General features: G+C 35.3%; 1 protein-coding gene and 1 long non-coding RNA gene across 2 annotated transcripts; both read left to right on the top strand.

Moving 5' to 3' along the window:
* The first annotated feature begins 953 nt into the window (after positions 1-953).
* Positions 954-4,138, top strand: LOC126842334 (uncharacterized). The gene is made up of 6 exons (XR_007686320.1): positions 954-1,245; positions 1,554-1,628; positions 1,695-1,804; positions 1,866-1,918; positions 1,979-2,039; positions 3,843-4,138. It is a non-coding gene; the product is annotated as an uncharacterized LOC126842334 (long non-coding RNA).
* A 1,978-nt stretch (positions 4,139-6,116) lies between these two features.
* LOC126842324 (uncharacterized) lies at positions 6,117-19,127 on the top strand. The gene is made up of 7 exons (XM_050579252.1): positions 6,117-10,008; positions 14,566-14,833; positions 15,393-15,605; positions 17,443-17,480; positions 17,569-17,640; positions 18,550-18,824; positions 19,101-19,127. The coding sequence occupies exons 1-7, from the start codon at positions 6,117-6,119 to the stop codon at positions 19,125-19,127; spliced, it is 4,785 nt and encodes a 1,594-aa protein (XP_050435209.1).
* Positions 19,128-19,388: the final 261 nt, after the last annotated feature.

Genomic DNA, 19,388 nt, shown 5'->3' with positions numbered 1-19,388 from the left:
TAATTATACAAGAATATTTGGTAAATGATGTATTAGGATTATCCTATAGTGAGAGGTGAGAATTTTTTTTTTATTTTGGTACCAAAACGTAGCATAATTAATTTTTTATAGATGGCGAAAAGTGAACCGATCTGCTAAAATTGGTCTTACAAATAATAAGGCGAATTCTAAAATCAACAATTTATTGAAAAATCTATTTGATGAATTGGGAGAAAAATTTTTATCAGATGAATCTCGCACAGTAAAAATGACAAAGGAATGATATTATTACAGCTATATCAACTATTTTAAATACATGATGGTGGAGGTTCTTTTCATAATAATAATATTAATATTGTATGGTATTAACGTAATGATATATTGTTAAGACAAGTTATATTTTTTACTTATATACCATTGTTTTTTTTCAGTAGTATAGCAGAGGTATAATACCACCTGTTATATTTTATATTAGTATCATTATAGTATTAATATAAATTAGAAATCATTGTTTTTTTTTTCAGCAGTATAACAATAATAATAATGGTGGCGAACATTTCATTATAATAATAATATTGTATGATTTTAACGTAACGATATACTGTTAAGATAAGATTATATAGTATTACAATAAAATATTTTAAATTAGAAATCATTGTTTTTTTTCAGTAGTATAGTAAAGGTATATAATAATAATATTAATGTTTATTCACGTGTGAAGAAAGTTAACTAGACTCAATCATTACCCACATAAACCGCATAAACACAGATCACGCAGCGTATAGAATACAACTAACCACAGGGTTTCATTGACGCGGTGTGTCTTGTTCAATGAATCGTAGTAATTTTTTTTTGTGTAATGGTTGCTATGACTCAAATGATTATATTTATTACAAGGCGAAACTGTTTCACTAAAAAGTAAGTGGGATTTTTTTTTTTACTATCAAACTTAGTGTATAAGTAAGAGCTGTTAGTTCAAAATGGACAGCGATTCCTATCCATCGTCTGCTAGAACGGTGAGGCGTTGCAAACGACGGCGGCGACCGCGTAAAATCCGAACACAACGGCGACGGATAGGTTCTTACACATCTCTTGAGACTGATACTACCGCATCGCGAAGTCGATCGGTAAGTGTTAATTCCAGTTCTAGTTTTTTTTCATTATCACCCCTACGTCAACGGTCGCTCTCGTCGACTTCATATTCTCCTTGGAGCTCGAGTAGCGACGTGAAGTCTTTTCATAGTAAATCAACACTGTGGTTGGAATGTAAGTTTTTTTTATTTAACCCATCGTTTCACACAGAGCACATTTTAAGGTTTTTTTTGTACTATACAATTTTTTTAAAAAATAAACTTATAGTTTTTTTTATTTTTTTTATTTTCTAATAATAGTAATTACAAAAAAAAACATATTATCAATTAGTAGTGAGTAAAAAGATACATATTTCTTTGAATGATTCAATGTTCTGAGTTTAACTAGTAATTAATAATAATGGAAAAAGTTTAGCAACGGTGGGTTAATAAATAAATATTAACATTTATTTACAAAATAAGTAACGTACTTTTTTTATTTAGCGGATACAGATGACGAACATGGAATTGGAAATTGGTCTACATCAGAACCATCAATAATTTCGCTAGCAGATTCATGTAAGTTAATTTTTTTTTTATTTGAAATAAAATAATATTTTCTTCTTTTTTTTTTTAAAAAAAAAGGGTCATCAACAGATGTTACTTATGAATCGGATGCAGACGTGTTACCTCCACTTCTGCGTCTTAATCAGCCAGCTATTGAAACCATTTGGCTAACTGATTCGGATTAATATGTAAGTTAGTTTAATTTTTTTAATTATTGTTGAATTAATATTATACTGTTTTTTTTTTTAGGGTTTTTAGGGAGGTATTTATTATTGTTGAAAACATGAACGTTAGAGATCACTGTAAGCTGATTTTAAATTAGTAAAATAAAAAAATATTTCAATATATTTTTTTTTTTAAAGGTTAACAGATAGAGTTGTTGGAAATTATTGTCATGTGTACTCTACGCTATGAGACTTAAATGTGAGTAATTATATAATATATATATATATATATATATATATATATATAACACAATTGATTAGTTAATAGAATGTTTATTAAACACTTTTTTAAATTCACAATACAATTACATTATTTAATAAGATTAATAATACTTTAAAAATAATCCTCGTTCACTCAGATTTTGTTGAATTTTTTATTCTGTAAGCGCTTGGATCGACGAGCATCTGGCGTTTTCACAATTAATACTGAAATATCATTTTCTAAGTTTTGATTAATTATTTTAACACTATTTTTGGTTGCTTCAATAATTATATATTTTAACAAACGACACTTTCGACAGGAGCAGCATTCTAAATGTGAAGGCATTATTATACCTTCTTGTAAGACGGCTATTTCTAAACTAAAACGAGTGAAATATTTTTTTAAATAATTAGCTTGTATACGTTTTCCCTCTCTCAATACATATATTTTTTTTCCTTTTCGAAATTATACTATAGTTACTAGAAGTTCTCGCATAATCAAATTTATAATTTGATCATAATTAATTTTTAATTCATGGATGAATAGCGCATTTGTATCCGTTGCAAACATTTGAAAATCATAGTTTGCGACAAAAGCCGTTATGAAATCGATACGTCGACATTCACTTGAAAAATTATTAACATCATTAAGTATAGCTGAATATATATCGTTAAAAGATTTTTGATACAACTCCAACTTATTTAAGCGTTCAGTTATATGTGCTTCAATACAATTTGAAATCATCTGAAGTGTTAACAAATTTATACGCGTCAATTTCATACGTTCATTTTTATTACGTAATATCACTGAATCTGTTTTAGGGTTAGTAGTACAACTAAAATCTGAACCTAATTGTATTCGCTTTGCATTGTTTTGAATTGTGTTCACAATGTTGTTGAATATTTGAAATTCCATCAGAGTACGCCACTGTTTTTCATCAAGAATTAGCTGGTCTTGACTATTTTAAAATCTAAATAAACAATAATAGATAATTTTTTATTTAAAAGAATACCTACCGAGATAGTTCTTTTGGGGTCAATGGTGAACGTAGATTTAGATAACACATTTGCCATTTTGTTTAAATAAAATTTTAGCATGCACATAAACGTCCGTACAACTTAACTCTATATTAACTACTTATATCTTTAGCATAAAGATGACGTATATATATATACAAACCTTGAGTATAAAACATACCCCCTCTTCCACTTATTCCAGTGTAATTGACCAAATGGGTTGTGCAATTTTTAGATTCTTTACATTTTGTAATTCTTTTGTCTGGTGTAGAACTTCTTCAAAAGATTCCTCAAGTTTTGTTTTAGATGTAGATTTTTCTATATTTGAATGTTCAATTTTGTCTAATTTAATTATAAAATTATAAATAGCTTCTAGTAGACTACATTTAATACAAGGCATTGTGCTTGGAATAATACTTTTAACATCGACTGTACTACTATACGAAACTCTATGTACTAAACACTTGAAAAACATTTGATTAACTATATTAGCCCCCCCCCCCTCTTCTTACCGCTATATTTTATTTTTAAATTGGAAAAAAAAAAAATGCAAAAAGTGTAGACGCAGTGACGGAATGAATTAAAGTATGACTCAACCTCAACCTACCTAGCCTAGCATGAGTGCTATCAATCTACATCCTATTAAATTTATCCTAGAAAGTCACGCCTTAACCTACTACGCCACTGCGTCTACAATGTGAATTCATGGTTTTACTAGTATTTAAAGAGTTAATTTAAATGTAAGAATGTTGTAATAAATTAACATCTTTTTTTTATTTAATAGGTTTTAAAATCAATGAGGTGAACCCTTCACTAACCGAAGATAACCACAATCTGGAGACCATCTTGCATGCTCGATCCAAGGTTCGTCGTTCGGCTCCCAAGATCTCAGACCTTGACGACAATAAAAACATGAGACATCATCATTTGATCCATCACCAATATAAATAAAACCGGCTTCACTCATAAGTTCTCGCTTTGAAATAAGTAGTGTATTACTACATTTATCAAAAGTCTTGTTACGCGTTTTACAATCTAAATAGTCTAATGTACAAAAAACATCACATTCACTATTATAATCATCCATTATTATACTGTTTAAATTGAATTAAAATGACTATCATTTATTTGAAACATGTTTTTATATATGATTTATTTCTTCCACTTCTTATTTAGTAAAACACTCAATGTTACAAATAATTTTCTATACTAAACAATATATAAGGCTAAACTATAATTTGTAAAAATGGGCGGTAAAGCCCCAAATTACTACTACTTACGATGGAATATAATAATAGAACACATACTATTATAAAAAAACTTATGGATAATATGGAAAGTCGAGATGTATGGAAAAATATTGATAAGAGTAAAACTTTATGCCGGTGTACTTTCTTGGATCCCCGTTTTAAAAATATCCCTTTTAATAAAAACGCTTTGCTGTGTGAAACCACAAAAAATGAGGTAACTGAAAAAATAGCTGAAATAATATCCCTAGAAAGATCTAACCAAATTAATGTACAAAATCAAGATCAATCTGTATATAACTGTGTAGACACATCAAATAGTTTATCAATTTGGGAAACAGTTGACGCGAGCGTAGCCAATTTAATACCTTCAGGAACCTCAAGGTCACGGGCAATAATTGAAGTCCAAAGGTACTTGGAAGATAGTATGCTACAAAGAAATTTAGATCCACTAAAATGGTGGAAAGATCATAAATACAACTATCCATATTTACATATTTTGGCTAAGAGGAGTTTATGTTGCCTTGGTACTTCAGTTCCTTGTGAACGCATATTTTCAAAAGCAGGGCTTATTTTGAATGATCGTCGTTGTCGTCTCAAAAGTGACAAAGTGGAGATGCTATTGTTTTTAAACTATAATTCAATATGAAATTATAATATTATAATTTATACTTGCTGTGTTAATATTCTAATAAGTTAAAAAAGGTTTTTATTATCTATGCAATAAGTAAAACAGATTAATCATTATATAATACAAAAATATAATTATATATATATTATTATTATGTATTATATATATTATATTATGTATGAGTTATTTTTTAAAATTAATTTTATGAATAATAATACTTAGTGTTCAAGCGTTATCAAGCCGGGCACCGTCCCACCACCACCGACTGCACCGACCACCACCGCACCATATCACTTACTATCCGTTTTTTGTTGTTGTTTACCGCATCGTACCGACCGCACCGTTAACCGCACGCGTAAAAGAAACTTTACACCGTTTTTCGTTATTTGTTGTTGTTTTTTAATTATTAATTACATATCAACCGCCTGCTGTGATGAGCTCGTGTACTTGTGCGACGTTCGAAGAATTAGTCTTGTTCTCGTAAAGTAATCAACAGTTTGCGGGCTTTCACCACCGTTCAGACGACCGTACCGTCTTGCAATACCACCACTACCGACCGTCACCGTTCTCGTATTTTCAAGTTGTAAATATTTGCTTATTGTATAGTTTTAGTTTTAAGTCCTTAGTAATTGTTGTTGTAGTGCGCTGGCCAGCCGGTAAGACATTTGTATACTTAACTTTGGTTTAATAGTAGTCTGCATGCTTTAATTATCATTTGTTTTTTTTTTTTTGTATATATATTTGAAACCAATACAGTCCACAACATTACCGAACATTATTGGTCCTTCGAACCGGATTATTTATGTATTTTAGTATTAAGTTTTCCTAAGTGGTTGAACCACCGGTTTTAAGTTTTAAGTTTTTAAGTTGGCGTATAATAATACACTTGTTGCGCGTGTGCAAAGTTGGACTTTGGACCCTGCCGTCGGTATAGTACGACGCGAGTATACACGCGATAAGTGGACGTAGCCACCCCGCGCCGCGAAGGCAACGGACACCGCACCGCGTTACCAAAGCTCGCGGCCGCTCGCTGCATAACACCGCGCGCCGCCACGTCTTGTGTGCGTGTATACAGCGTGACCCCAAGTATAAAAAAAAAAAAAAAAATTGTATTTCTAATTTTTCATTTTTTATTTTTATTTTTTTTATTTTTCTGTTCCTGTGCTTTATAAATTACACAATGGGAGTTTACGAGGAAGCAAAGGCGCGCATAACAAGTCTTCAGTGTCGAGTACAGCGCGTATACGAGGCCGGGGAAGCATTGGGAAATGATTCTTCAAACAAGTTGGCCAAAACTAAATTTAAAATTATGTTTGCGACAATAGAAAATTTATATTCGGATTTTGAAACGCAATTAATGGTAATAATACGTCACCAATGTAAAAGTACACCCGTGGTAGATGCTATCGACACCGATAGTGTGCGTGCTCTTTTTGAGGAGAAGTATATCGGATGTAAAATATTTGCGGACGAATACTTACCGGAGGCAGTTGTCGACGATTCGCTCAACAAAACATTTTTTGAATCAAAAGCTCTCAGCGCCTCACAACCCTATCACCCGATCGAAAAATTAGCAGTACCTAAATTTGGTGGAAACCCTATGGAATATACCAGTTTTAGGAATATGTTTGACAAATTAGTTGGTGAATCTAATATGTCGCCAGTGGTGAAGTTTGGTTACTTGAAATCTTATTTGGTGGGAGAACCATTAAGTTTGGTATCTAATCTCATGTTGACTGATAGCAACTACGAACTAGCTTTGGCGCAGTTAACTGATCGTTATTCAAACCGCCGTGTTATCGCGGATAGTCACATTGAAGCTCTATTTAACGCGCCAAGAGCAACCTTCGGTGATGGTAGTTCTATAAGAAAACTACTAAATGTAATTTTAGAATCAACGGGTGCTCTCCAAAATCTATCGTATGCAGTAGATCAATGGGACCCCATTCTACTACATCTATTACAAAAGAAATTAGACAATTATTTAAGAGCGCAATGGGAACTACTAGTAGATACCTCCGAGGACCCATCTATGAAGGAGTTTACCACGTTCTTAACAAAATACTGCAAATCAGCTACCGTATCGCAAGGAAGTGTCAAGGTAACCACAAAAGGACTCAAACCAAACAAATCTATCACATTATTCAGCAGCCAACCAGAACGAAAGCTTGAACAGGGAAGGAAGAATAAGTCATTTTCCTGTCCTGTCTGTAATACACAACCGGGTCACTTGCTGATAAACTGTCAATCGTTCAAAGATAAAACACCAACCGAACGGCATCAAACAATCAAGGAATTGAAAAGATGTTTTATCTGTTTCAGTGCGCACATGGCCAGTGAATGTAAAAACCAACGAAACTGTTCTACGTGTGGGGGTAAGCACCATACTCTACTGCATTTGGAAAAAACCGAACCGAACGTTACCACGACCCATTTAACCGTTGCGGCTGCAGAAACAAAAGGTTATCATACGTCCGTTTTATTAGCGACAGCCTCTGTAGTTCTGCAAAACAAAAATGGTCAATCGGTTACAGTAAGAGCACTACTTGACAGCGCAAGTCAAAGTAGCTTTGTCACTGAACGTTGTGTCCAGCTTTTAGGCTTAAAAAGAGAAAAGTGTGATGTAACCGTTCAAGCGTTGTCCGGAGCTGAAGTCCCAGCGGTAAGAGGAAGAGCTAATGTCGAAGTACGACCGGTCGACCAACAAAGTCCCATGTTCAGCATTGACGTTTTAATTCTAACGCGTATTACTGGACCAGTTCCGTCGAAAAGAGTGTGGAATCATTCATGGCCACACATCAAAGGTTTGAAGTTAGCCGATCCATCGTTTGCCGAAGCGTTACCAGTTGATGTCTTGCTCGGCGCTGATGTCTTTCCACAGCTTCTCTTAGGCGACAAGGAAGAAGGTGAGGTAGATGAACCGATAGCGCTATCTACGGTGTTTGGCTGGGTTTTGATGGGTAAAACGACCAACGGTCCAAAACAACAAATTATCACCTTATGTTCGTCTGAATCCGTAAATCATACGTTACAACAATTTTTCGAGATCGAAGAAGTTCCAAAAGTTGAGAAAAATAACCCAGCCGATTTAGAGTGTGAGCAAATTTATCAAACAACCACAACACGACAACAAGATGGACGATACATAGTGCATCTTCCGTTCACACGAAATCCCCCTCTACTTGGGAAATCCAGAGACGTAGCGCTGCATCGCTTACGAAGTTTGGAAAATAAGTTCAAAAAATCACCAGAACTTCATAAAGAGTACAATATGGCAATGTATGACTACTTAGAAACAGGTCACATGTCCGCTGTAGTGAAAAAATCCGACGGTGAAGAAAATATGTATTATATCCCACACCAAGCTGTATTACGTCCGGAAAGTACTACTACTAAATTGCGGGTCGTGTTTGATGCGTCCGCAAAAACTTCTTCGGGTCACTCATTGAACGACAATCTTTATTGCGGTCAAAGATTACAGCAGGACTTACCGGGAATTGTTTTACGTTTCCGACTTCATTCTGTTGTTTTTACCGCTGACGTAAAACAAATGTTCAGACAAATTGTTGTGACCGAAGCTCACCGACCGTACCAACGCTTGCTTTACCGGTTCTCTTTGGATGAACCAGTTCAAGAATATCAAATGAACACGGTAACTTTTGGACAAAAGTCATCTCCATTTCTCGCCATCCGCACTCTGCATCAGTTGGCAACTGATGAAGCAGTAAATGAACCACTTGTACAAACAGTTGTTAAACGTGATTTGTATGTAGATGACATAGCAACCGGAGCCGAAAGCGAAGAAGCTGCAATAGATCTGCAGAAAAAACTCGAAAACACGTTTGCAAAAGGTCACTTTGAGTTACGCAAATGGTCAAGTAATTCCGACAAATTACTGAGTAACATTCCACTCGATCACCAACAAACACTACCAGTGACGTTTGAAGAACATGAGTTGACATATACCAAAGTCTTGGGACTAAATTGGGATCCGAAGGTTGATTCACTAAGCTACAAATATCAACCCAATCCGGTTAAATACAGCAAGCGAGCTATTTTATCCGAGATCGCTAGAATCTATGACCCTCTAGGTCTATTGGCACCAGTAACCACGGTTCTAAAACGTTTGATAAAATATCTATGGGTCTTGAAAGTTGACTGGGATGACATTATACCCGAAGATGCTAAATATGCGTGGCAGCAATATCATCAAGAGTTACCAATCCTGGCAACCTTGCGTGTACCCCGATTAGTAACCAGTCCAAACGCACTCTATGAACTACACGGTTTCAGCGATAGTTCGGAAGCCGCGTACGCAGCAATAGTGTATTTGCGGGTATGTACAAGTAATAGAATAGGTTGTCATCTCTTAATGGGTAAGGCAAAAATTTCTCCAACCACAAAAATGTCCATCCCGCGGTTAGAGCTGTGCGGTGCGTGGTTATTAGCACACCTTTTGGATTACGTCTCCAAAAACCTAAAATCTTTATCCATTGGCACCGTAACCGCCTGGACCGATTCCACTGTTGCGCTGGCATGGATTAAATCCCCTACTAGTAGGTTAAAAACGTTTGTTGCCAACCGAGTCGCCCAGATTCAGCTGTTGACTAAAGGGTACACGTGGCGTCACGTTCCAACCGAGGAGAACCCTGCTGATTGCGCTTCACGGGGTCTAAGTCCTCAACAACTTACTAACCATGACTTATGGTGGAAAGGTCCTACATTTTTGTGTCAACCTAAAAATACTTGGCCAGCTCAAAACGCTGACAGTCCAGACAGCCGTTTGGAAGAAGAGGCGGAAGAGAAGCCAATCACGCTTATATCTCAGGTAAAAGAAGAAGAGAGCCGCCTTTTATATCAATCTGATAATCTGCAAAAAATTTTGAGACTTACGGCTTACTGGTTGCGTGTTGGAGATCATTTATTGGGAAAACCTTCGGCTTGTATTTTCCCTCCGACAGTGGCCGAAACCGAGAGATCTTTACGATCGTTAACACGATGGACGCAGCGAGTATTTTTTGCAGACATCAAAAAAGCTATTGCTACAGACAAACAAGTACCTGCATCCGTACGTAAGTTATCACCTTTCTTAGATGAGAAATCGTTAATCAGAGTAGGTGGTCGCTTGAAAAACTCACCAATTCCTTACGACGAAAAGTACCCCATCTTGCTACCGAAAAATTCTAAATTGACTGAATTGCTGATAGATTTTGTGCATCGTACTAAGAGTCATCCGGGAGCTCAAACTACACACAACATTTTACGCCAAAACTACTGGATTCTTTCGGCTCGTAGCATCATCAGGAAGCGAATACACCAATGTATCCCATGTTTTCGAGTAAAACCACGACCAAACCCGCCCTTGATGGGAAATCTTCCAGTGTTTCGAGTTACCCAGGTCAAACCGTTCAGTCGCGCTGGTGTAGATTTTGCCGGTCCTTTTCAAGTGAAGGCCGCAATGTTACGGAAAATTAAAGTTACCAAAGCTTACCTTTGCATCTTTGTTTGCATGGTTACCACAGCAGTTCATATCGAGCTCGTGTCAGACATGTCCACGCCTCTTTTTATTGCCGCCCTAAACCGGTTTATTAGCAGACGGGGTCGTTGCACAGATATTTACAGTGACTGTGGCACGAATTTTGTGGGCAGTCAGCGATACCTAAAGGAGGTAGATACCATAATTAGAGAATCAAAATTCGTTCATCACGTCATCAGTACGCAGATTCACTGGCATTTTAACCCGCCCGCAGCACCACACATGGGAGGTCTGTGGGAGGCAGCCGTCAAGTCTGCTAAGACATTACTTCACCGTGTGGTTCAAGATAGGATTCTAACCTACGAAGAGCTCAATACCGTTCTACACCAGGTAGAAGCCGTTCTTAACTCGAGGCCTTTATGTACCATGTCATCCGACCCTAACGACTTCACGACCTTAACCGCAGGACATTTTCTTACTATGGAGCCTCTAGTCGCTGTTCCATCTCCTCAGGATGAAATTAGTCAAACCCATATCAGTACCCACAAGCGTTGGTCTTTAATACAGCAGATACATCAACATTTCTGGTCTCGGTGGAAACATGAGTATTTACACAAACTGCAGGAGAAAACCAAATGGAATCGTCAAGTTTCAAATCTAAAAATTGGCGATTTAGTCATCCTCCAAGAACCGACCCCTCCACTCACATGGAGTACAGCTCGAGTGGTTGATACGGTTTCTGGAACTGATGGAGTCGTCCGAGTTGCACAAATACGCACCTCCGCGGGCAAGATCCTCCGCCGCCCGGCGGTGAAGCTTTGTCCGCTACCGTCAAACGTTTGAAGACCTACGGTTCTTCAAGGTGGGCGGTATGTTCAAGCGTTATCAAGCCGGGCACCGTCCCACCACCACCGACTGCACCGACCACCACCGCACCATATCACTTACTATCCGTTTTTTGTTGTTGTTTACCGCATCGTACCGACCGCACCGTTAACCGCACGCGTAAAAGAAACTTTACACCGTTTTTCGTTATTTGTTGTTGTTTTTTAATTATTAATTACATATCAACCGCCTGCTGTGATGAGCTCGTGTACTTGTGCGACGTTCGAAGAATTAGTCTTGTTCTCGTAAAGTAATCAACAGTTTGCGGGCTTTCACCACCGTTCAGACGACCGTACCGTCTTGCAATACCACCACTACCGACCGTCACCGTTCTCGTATTTTCAAGTTGTAAATATTTGCTTATTGTATAGTTTTAGTTTTAAGTCCTTAGTAATTGTTGTTGTAGTGCGCTGGCCAGCCGGTAAGACATTTGTATACTTAACTTTGGTTTAATAGTAGTCTGCATGCTTTAATTATCATTTGTTTTTTTTTTTTTGTATATATATTTGAAACCAATACAGTCCACAACATTACCGAACACTTAGGTCATACCAACAATTAAAAATTTGTACAATAAGTTTAAAAAATAACGCTATAAAGTCAATAAAATAATAATATTAAACTTTAAAAGTAGTAAAATTTAAAGTTAGCTAGGTATTAAAAATATAATAACAACTAACATGTGAATTGTTAATTGTGATTTAGAACATTTAGGCTGTTATCGGTGTTAACTGTTTATCACAAACATCAAGGTGATCACATTTATAAAAAAAAATAAGCGTAACTGTTATTTTTTTCATTGAGTAACAGACTGTTACTGCTACTCGTTAGATAACTGTTATAAATCACAGTTTCTGTTATTTGTTACCATCACTATATACAAGATCGACGGTCGTATATAAGACCGTGGTGCTTAGTAATAGTAAAACCAGGAGTGCGAGTGAATAGAACGCCGTTCTATTTACTAACGATAAGTAGCTACCCTCTCCACGACTCTACTCTACTCGCGGTTGCACTCGCAACGTGTGACCGCTTAATGATTAGTATTAGTGCTTAATAATATTTGTGTTATCACGTGTGCGGCGCATGTTGCACACTGTGATAATATCAATGATAAATATTGTTCGTTATATTAATATTTTTAAATACATTTAATAATTTTATAAGTCTAAAATATTAAAATGGCTGAAAAGTGGAATGCACAAACCACTATAAAGTTTATTGGGGAGTTTAAATCACACGAATGTCTATGGAACACTAAAGACAGTTCTCACAAAAATAAACACATGCGTGCCAAAAAATTGTTGTCGAAATGGCTATTGACGGTTTCAACGTAACTGAAGTAAAAAATAAAATAAGAAACCTAAAATCGACGTATTATCAAGAAAAAAAAAATAGAAAAATCCGCGGCCGGGAGAGGTGGGCTGCGTCGACATGCAGTCGTGCGAGCCGCTGAAAAGTGCACGCGATCAGAATAAATAAAAATAAACTACAGGCGCGAATAAGAAAAACCAACGCTTATGATAATAGCCAAACACGACCGTTCGTAACGACAAGCAAAGCGAGACTGAATACAGGGTGGTCCACGGGAATAGGGACAAAAATAGATAAACATAACTCAGTATATTTTAGATGTACAAATATTTTATTAATATTTTCTTATATGTAAATAAGTGCCATTTCATTTTTTTAAAAATAACACCAGCATATGACGCCCATCTTCTTTGTAGCATGAAGAAAGTCGATCCATAAAATTTGAATGAACGCTAAATCTGAACGCTGCGGTAATCAGTAGGTTTCAGCTGTTGAACGATTGATAATTTATAAGGATGGAACTTCAACTCACAGATGATACGTCGAATGGAAGAACGAGAAATTTGAAGAGCCTGAGCTTGTTTGCGCACTGAGCGTCGTGGAATTTGAGGAACAGCTGCTCGTACCCTCTCCGTATTCTCGGGAGTTGTTACAGTACGTTTGGGACCAGTTGGTTTTTTTTTATTAACTGTTCCCGTTGTTCGAAAACTATCGAACCACCTCATAATTGTTTTCCGATTAGGAACAGCACCAAGACGTCCGACGCCGAAGTGAAGTCTGAATGCGCGCTGCACTTTAACTAACGATTCATTGTTTTTCACAAACGCGTCGTACGCAAACACACGGTGAACAACACTCCACTGCGCCATAGTGATAACTAAACGCCATTATCTGACGGATCGAATGAGCTTATCTAGCTACCTTCCTACTCCCATTCAACGTTGAGGAAAACCCGTCTATTTTTGTCCCTATTCCCGTGGACCACCCTGTATACTGCTTTTTAATGATATTTTATTGAAGTAAAAAAAAAATGAAAAAATTAGTTATCAACGATCAAAAATCACTACTTACTACGTTGTATAATATGATTGCCTTGAACTGACGAAATTTTAAAATCTTAACATCAATTTAGTTAGTTTTATTTAGTTTTACATCTAGAAAAACGGACAAGTGACTGATTAAATATTTAATAGCACATTTAACTTTAATTTAAATGAAAATCAGTTATTTTTTTTTTTTAGGATAAAAATATCAACCTCATCTATTTTCTTTTAACAAAAAAGAATCCATATAATGTGATAGTGGACAGGTGACAGTTTTTTTTTTTTTTAGAAACGTTAAATTAGAGAAGTACACAGCAAGAGATATCTAGGTAGCATCTTTACCTTGTGCACAGATATTGGAAGCCAAATATTGATATATTTTGTATATTAGGACTTAGCAGATATAGGGGCTAATCAAATACTCGTGAAACCATAAGGCATTATAAATGTATTAATCGCGACTAATGAAAATTTTTCAAAAATGTACCTGTGCTATTATAAAGTAGCTACTCAAAAACGTTATTATTATTATTATTATTATTATCTTCTAATAAAACAACACATTTTCATTGAAATCAGATTGTTATTTTAAAACAACCAATACATATTATATAAATAAATGTTTTATACAAGCATAATATACAAACCTCTTTCGTTGTTATGGTAAATTTGTGTTTATTTCTACTAATTTTTGATAATTTTGTATCAATAATTTGTTATCTCGTTTAGAATTGTATACTGTTTATAAAGACAGGTTTCCTACACTTTTAAAAAAACTTTGTTTAAAAATAAATGAAAATGGCTCTGAAAATGTTATTGCTGGATTTAAAAAATGTGGCATCGTTCCACTAAACAGAGACAAAGTACTTTATATGTAGGCTCTAGTAATTATTCTGAAAATATAACTACAGATACTTCAGCTCAAAATACCACTGATGGAAGTTTAAAGAACTTCTTACAATTAATGAGACCATCAGATCAAAAACGACAACAACGAAAAAGGACAAAATTAAATGTTGAACCTGGAATGAGTGTTGAAACTATTACATCTAAAAATGAAGATAACCCAGAATTAGTTAAAGAAGTTGAAGATGTGGAAGACAAAGAAGAAAGTTTTAGTGATACTAATAGTAGTCTTTATGAAGTCCATTTAGTTGAAAAACCTCCATTTGTTTCAATGCATGGCAAAACCTTTAAAAATGAATATCCTATAAAAGTGGATAATTTTAATTTATTAATCAATATTGTCATTTATCACACTATTACTATTTAGGTATTTAGGTTAGGTTAGGTTCCGGTATACTGTTTATTGTATATTGTTGCTTTCTTTTTGGAATTTGGGATTTTGTGATTTTGTCAGCGACATGTACGAATACCTCGGTAGATCGTCTATCAATAGGCCAGCCTAACGACGTTGTCGATGAACAAACACGTCCGGCAAAAATATGGTACAAGTATAGCCGTGTCATATACTTAAACTTACATATTATTATATTATATACACACAAGGTGATAGTTTGAAAATGTGGTCAAGCGTTGGCCAAAACCGTCGGGTTTTCACCGATCTGTTATAAGCCTTGTTCCAAAGGCATTTTTAGTAATTTTTTCCATTATCGACGACTAGGTATAAAATGGAAATTAAAAATTCTCCTCTACATAGAAAAACACAGATATTTGTCGTTTTCCCTCTCCGGTCGGGTAAATCTGTATTTAAATAATTTAAATGTAATTTTTTCAGGAGACCATCGCCAACATTCGTGGACACGGCCAACGTCGTAATCTACAAGGAAGCCGGTGACGCAGTCGATAACATCGACGACAAGGGCGATGTTGTCATTTTCGTCGAGGCCGTAGAAGCGGGCACCGATACCGCGGCTGTTACTGGAAATGATGCCACAGTAGTACCGAGGCAGGCGCTTTCAGCGCGACCGTTATTATCTGCGGCCAAGACGTAACCGGTACAACTTTCGATCACGACCTATGATAAACTATAGCATTGAGTATATACTCAATGACTATAGTCAATGATTAATTTATATTATTGTAATTTATTTATATAATATGTCATGTTTGTTAACGACAACAGAGAATTATATGCGAGACAATGAAATACGGGTGTAATGGGGTTTGAGTTGGGAATCGTCTGGGGGAATTATTTTTGTATATTTTTGGTAATTGTTTCTTGTATATTTGTGTTTTTTCTTAACCCCCGCGGACGATTCCCAACTTGAACCGTTACACCTGTATTTCATTGCCCATTGCATATGTTTCTCTATTGTCGTATAATTTGTAATTATTTTTTTTGCTTACAAATCAAAAGTGAATTTCTATATAATTTCTTCTAAGTATAGATTTGTTTGATAAATGAAACGTCAGCCATGTTTTTCATTATTTCCTAATGCATAACACAAACAAATTTACAGTGTAATTAAAACCGAAAAAATACTTGAGTATTCGACAAGCGCACTAAAATCTACTGAATACATATTACTTTGAGCGTTGTGCGTTGCCATAGATAACCTAACCTGACCGGTGTACCATCAGTGTTACAATTATTACAGAATAAAAAAAATTTAATGTGTTTTGTCACGAGACATAATAATATAATACGATATAACATGATACATAAACATTAGACTGTAAGCTGAACAACAATATACTATAACTGAATATCTATAATCTATCACTTCGCTAAACTCGTCTGGGTCACTCAATAGAACTTGTGGCTCCTCTACATACAAGTGATGATTCGATGTTAATACCAAGAAATTCACATAAAAGAATATCTTTTGAACAATGTGGAGGTTTTTTTAAATCGTTATCATACCACAATGACACAATCTATCACATACAATACATACAGCATTAAAGTTATTGTTTAAGAACCTCGATTAAATTGAGCGTGAGCTTTGGAATGTATATAATATTCATCATATGAGGCGACAGTGATATATTCTGAAGTCTCAATAGTAGTTCTATCTTCTAATGATTGTTCAAGTTCTGATGAAGTTGATAACAGTTATTGAGGCAAATGGGATATATCTGGAGGATACATTATTGGCAATGTAGTAGAAGTACTAGTAGATGCTACTTGAGAAGTTCCGAAAATAGATTTTTGGCGCTCTTTTAATTATTTTTGTTCTCTCCGCGTTTGTTTTAGACATAGCTAAAATGTTACAAAAGGTGTTTTTTTGTGTGAAACGGGATCGAAATCCAAGTTATTTATTATCTATTGGTTATTTATGGAACGATCTAGTTTTCCAATGTTTGGTTTTCTAATCAACTTATCTACTTACTGTATAAAATATGAAATTTATACTAAATAATTAAAAAATCATTTTTCTCACTACTTTCTTGAGAATCATGGTGTATGAACACTGCACTCGTAGATGGAACTTGGTACAAGGTGGTATAAGCTGGTTCCAGTCTTATTTTTATGGCGCTCTTCGTATTTGTTTTGTTGTTCCACATATGTACATGTATGTATGTCAGGCATAGCTTAAATGTTACAAAAATATGTTTAAGGTGAATCGGAATCAAACTCCAGTTTATTTATTTTATGTTACGGCCTAAATATATAAATATACCTTTTTTTTATAGCAACGATATGTAGTCTGTGACACAGAAAATGATTTTAAATCTTCTGTTTTTGTCTGTGACCTTGATAATTCATCTAATATCATCTAATGATGATATTAACAATAACACCGGTAAGCTCATATTATTTTATAATAGTTTATTGGCATGTCGCGTATTTTCCTCCAGTCTAACACATACTGTTTTTTTAGATGCGATTTTGACGCTGACGATTCAAACTATGTGACTGGTATGATGAAGTTACATATTATAATAATAACAATTTAATGTAGCATGGTTGTTTGTAAAATATAATGTGTATAAAAATTATTTTTCAGTAATGCCTGATGGTTGTCAAGCCGGACATTTCAACAGTTCAACATTTACCCCAATAAACATCACTGAACAAGGTATGTTCTTAAACTATATTTAAATTACTACCTAATAACTACCACCAAGCACCATTTGAAAATGGATTTTACCCTTTCAATAAATCACAAATTCCATTTTCTTTAAATTTCTATTTAACTGCAATTATTTTCTTAATTTTCAATAGTAGTATAATATCGTATATAACTATATATACGTTCTAACGTTCATATCGCTCCGTGTTCTATTCTTTGTAACTTTGGATCAAATTACCCGTTTTTTTACTTTTTAAGTTCGTCAAGTTCATAATAAGTGCGTGTACAGACTGGTGTCGTTGTTGAGTCAGTCTGCTTAATACCTGTTCACTCAATGTCAGTTTTTTAATTTGCCTTCAACTACATAGCGGAAAGGTATATTAAATTTAACTAAATTTTATCAGTAAAGTACGGCTTCTATTGGTTCAGATAAGCAGTTGCGACCCGTGACTGCTATTTCTGATTGAATCCGGCACGTGTCAAGGCCACCATTTATTGTTATTATTATCATACTTATTGTGCAAATTATTTGGCCTATCTGCATTGTTCAAGGCGTCATATTTGATTAATTGCCTACTTTACCAACGATAACCGTAAACGCATAATGTCCCAAAATAATGATCTCCTTTCTGCAGAGCTAAATAAGTGGACAAAAAATATGCTTGTTGACTACATTGTTGCGCAATCTTTACCTGTTGGTGTTAAATTTAGTGAAGACTTGTCACTATTTTTAAAAAAATTCTTCTTCTAACCCGATAACGATTTCACCTGAAAATCCAATAAATGTAGCCTCCATTCTACAATCCGTTGTCGAAGAGCTCAAATCTGTGGCACTCAGTAATTCTAAATTACATGACAAATTGAACCGTCTCAATATGTCAACAAGTGGTACCTTTGCTTCCAAATCGAATGCAGAACCCAAAAATTTGCCAATAATTACTGTTCACCCGAAGCTGGATGCGGATTCTCGTCCTAGACAGCCCGGAAACCAATTGACCAATAATCAGCCTTCGGCCTCAAAACCAAGATTCATCGTCGGTTCTCATAAAAACTCGTCCTCTAAGCTGTCTTCAGTTCCCGTGCGGAAACATGCTGATATTTTTGTCTCGAGACTTGATCCATGCGTTACGTCTACCATGCTTGAATCTGAATTATTCAATAGTTACTCAGAAGTGACCATTAATAAAATGGTAACAAGACACCCATCATACTCCTCATTCCACGTACGCTTGCCTGCGGAGAAGCTTGATGAGGTCCTCGAACCTGCATTCTGGCCTGATGGCGTAATGGTCAAACGCTTCTGGGGTCGTCTTACCCCCGAGATGATTCTAAATTCCACTCCAAAAAACTAATATCTTCATGTTCGTCTATCTCTACTCCTACTGTTGATGTACACGGAAATAACTTTAACAATAAGGATTATTGTCTATGTAGTGATTTATGTACTTGTAACCGCGTTCTCTTAGGTTATTACCAAAATTGTCGGGGCCTAAGAACCAAATTAAGTATTTTAAAATGTAATGTTGCTGTTTTTGACTATATTTTTATTTGTTTCACCGAAACATGGCTCTGTAATAGCTTCTATAACAATGAACTAGGTCTAATTAACTATATTGTATATAGATGTGACAGATCTAGCTTAACAAGTAGTTTTTCAAGAGGTGGTGGTGATCTCATCGCCATCCGCAATGATGTCGTATCTAATTTAATTTGTAATCCTGCGATTAATGTCGAACATGTCTTTGTTAAATTTA

Source organism: Adelges cooleyi, unplaced genomic scaffold (assembly GCF_023614345.1).
Source record: "Adelges cooleyi isolate 19-005CV unplaced genomic scaffold, UGA_ACOO_1.1 ACOO_flye_CR_arks_rails_tigmint_CR_PRNA_51, whole genome shotgun sequence".
Lineage (NCBI taxonomy): Eukaryota > Metazoa > Arthropoda > Insecta > Hemiptera > Adelgidae > Adelges > Adelges cooleyi.
The sequence above is the reverse complement of the archived record's forward strand: the minus strand, read 5'-3'. Positions and strand labels throughout refer to the sequence as shown.

Bases quoted from the DNA above. Each gene is read 5' to 3' on its own strand.
- LOC126842324 (XM_050579252.1), top strand. From the start codon at position 6,117: ATGGGAGTTTACGAGGAAGCAAAGGCGCGCATAACAAGTCTTCAGTGT. The intron at 10,009-14,565 runs GTAAGTTATCAC...ATATAACTACAG, and splicing joins ACAAGTACCTGCATCCGTAC to ATACTTCAGCTCAAAATACC. The intron at 17,641-18,549 runs GTATGTTCTTAA...AATCGAATGCAG, and splicing joins AATAAACATCACTGAACAAG to AACCCAAAAATTTGCCAATA.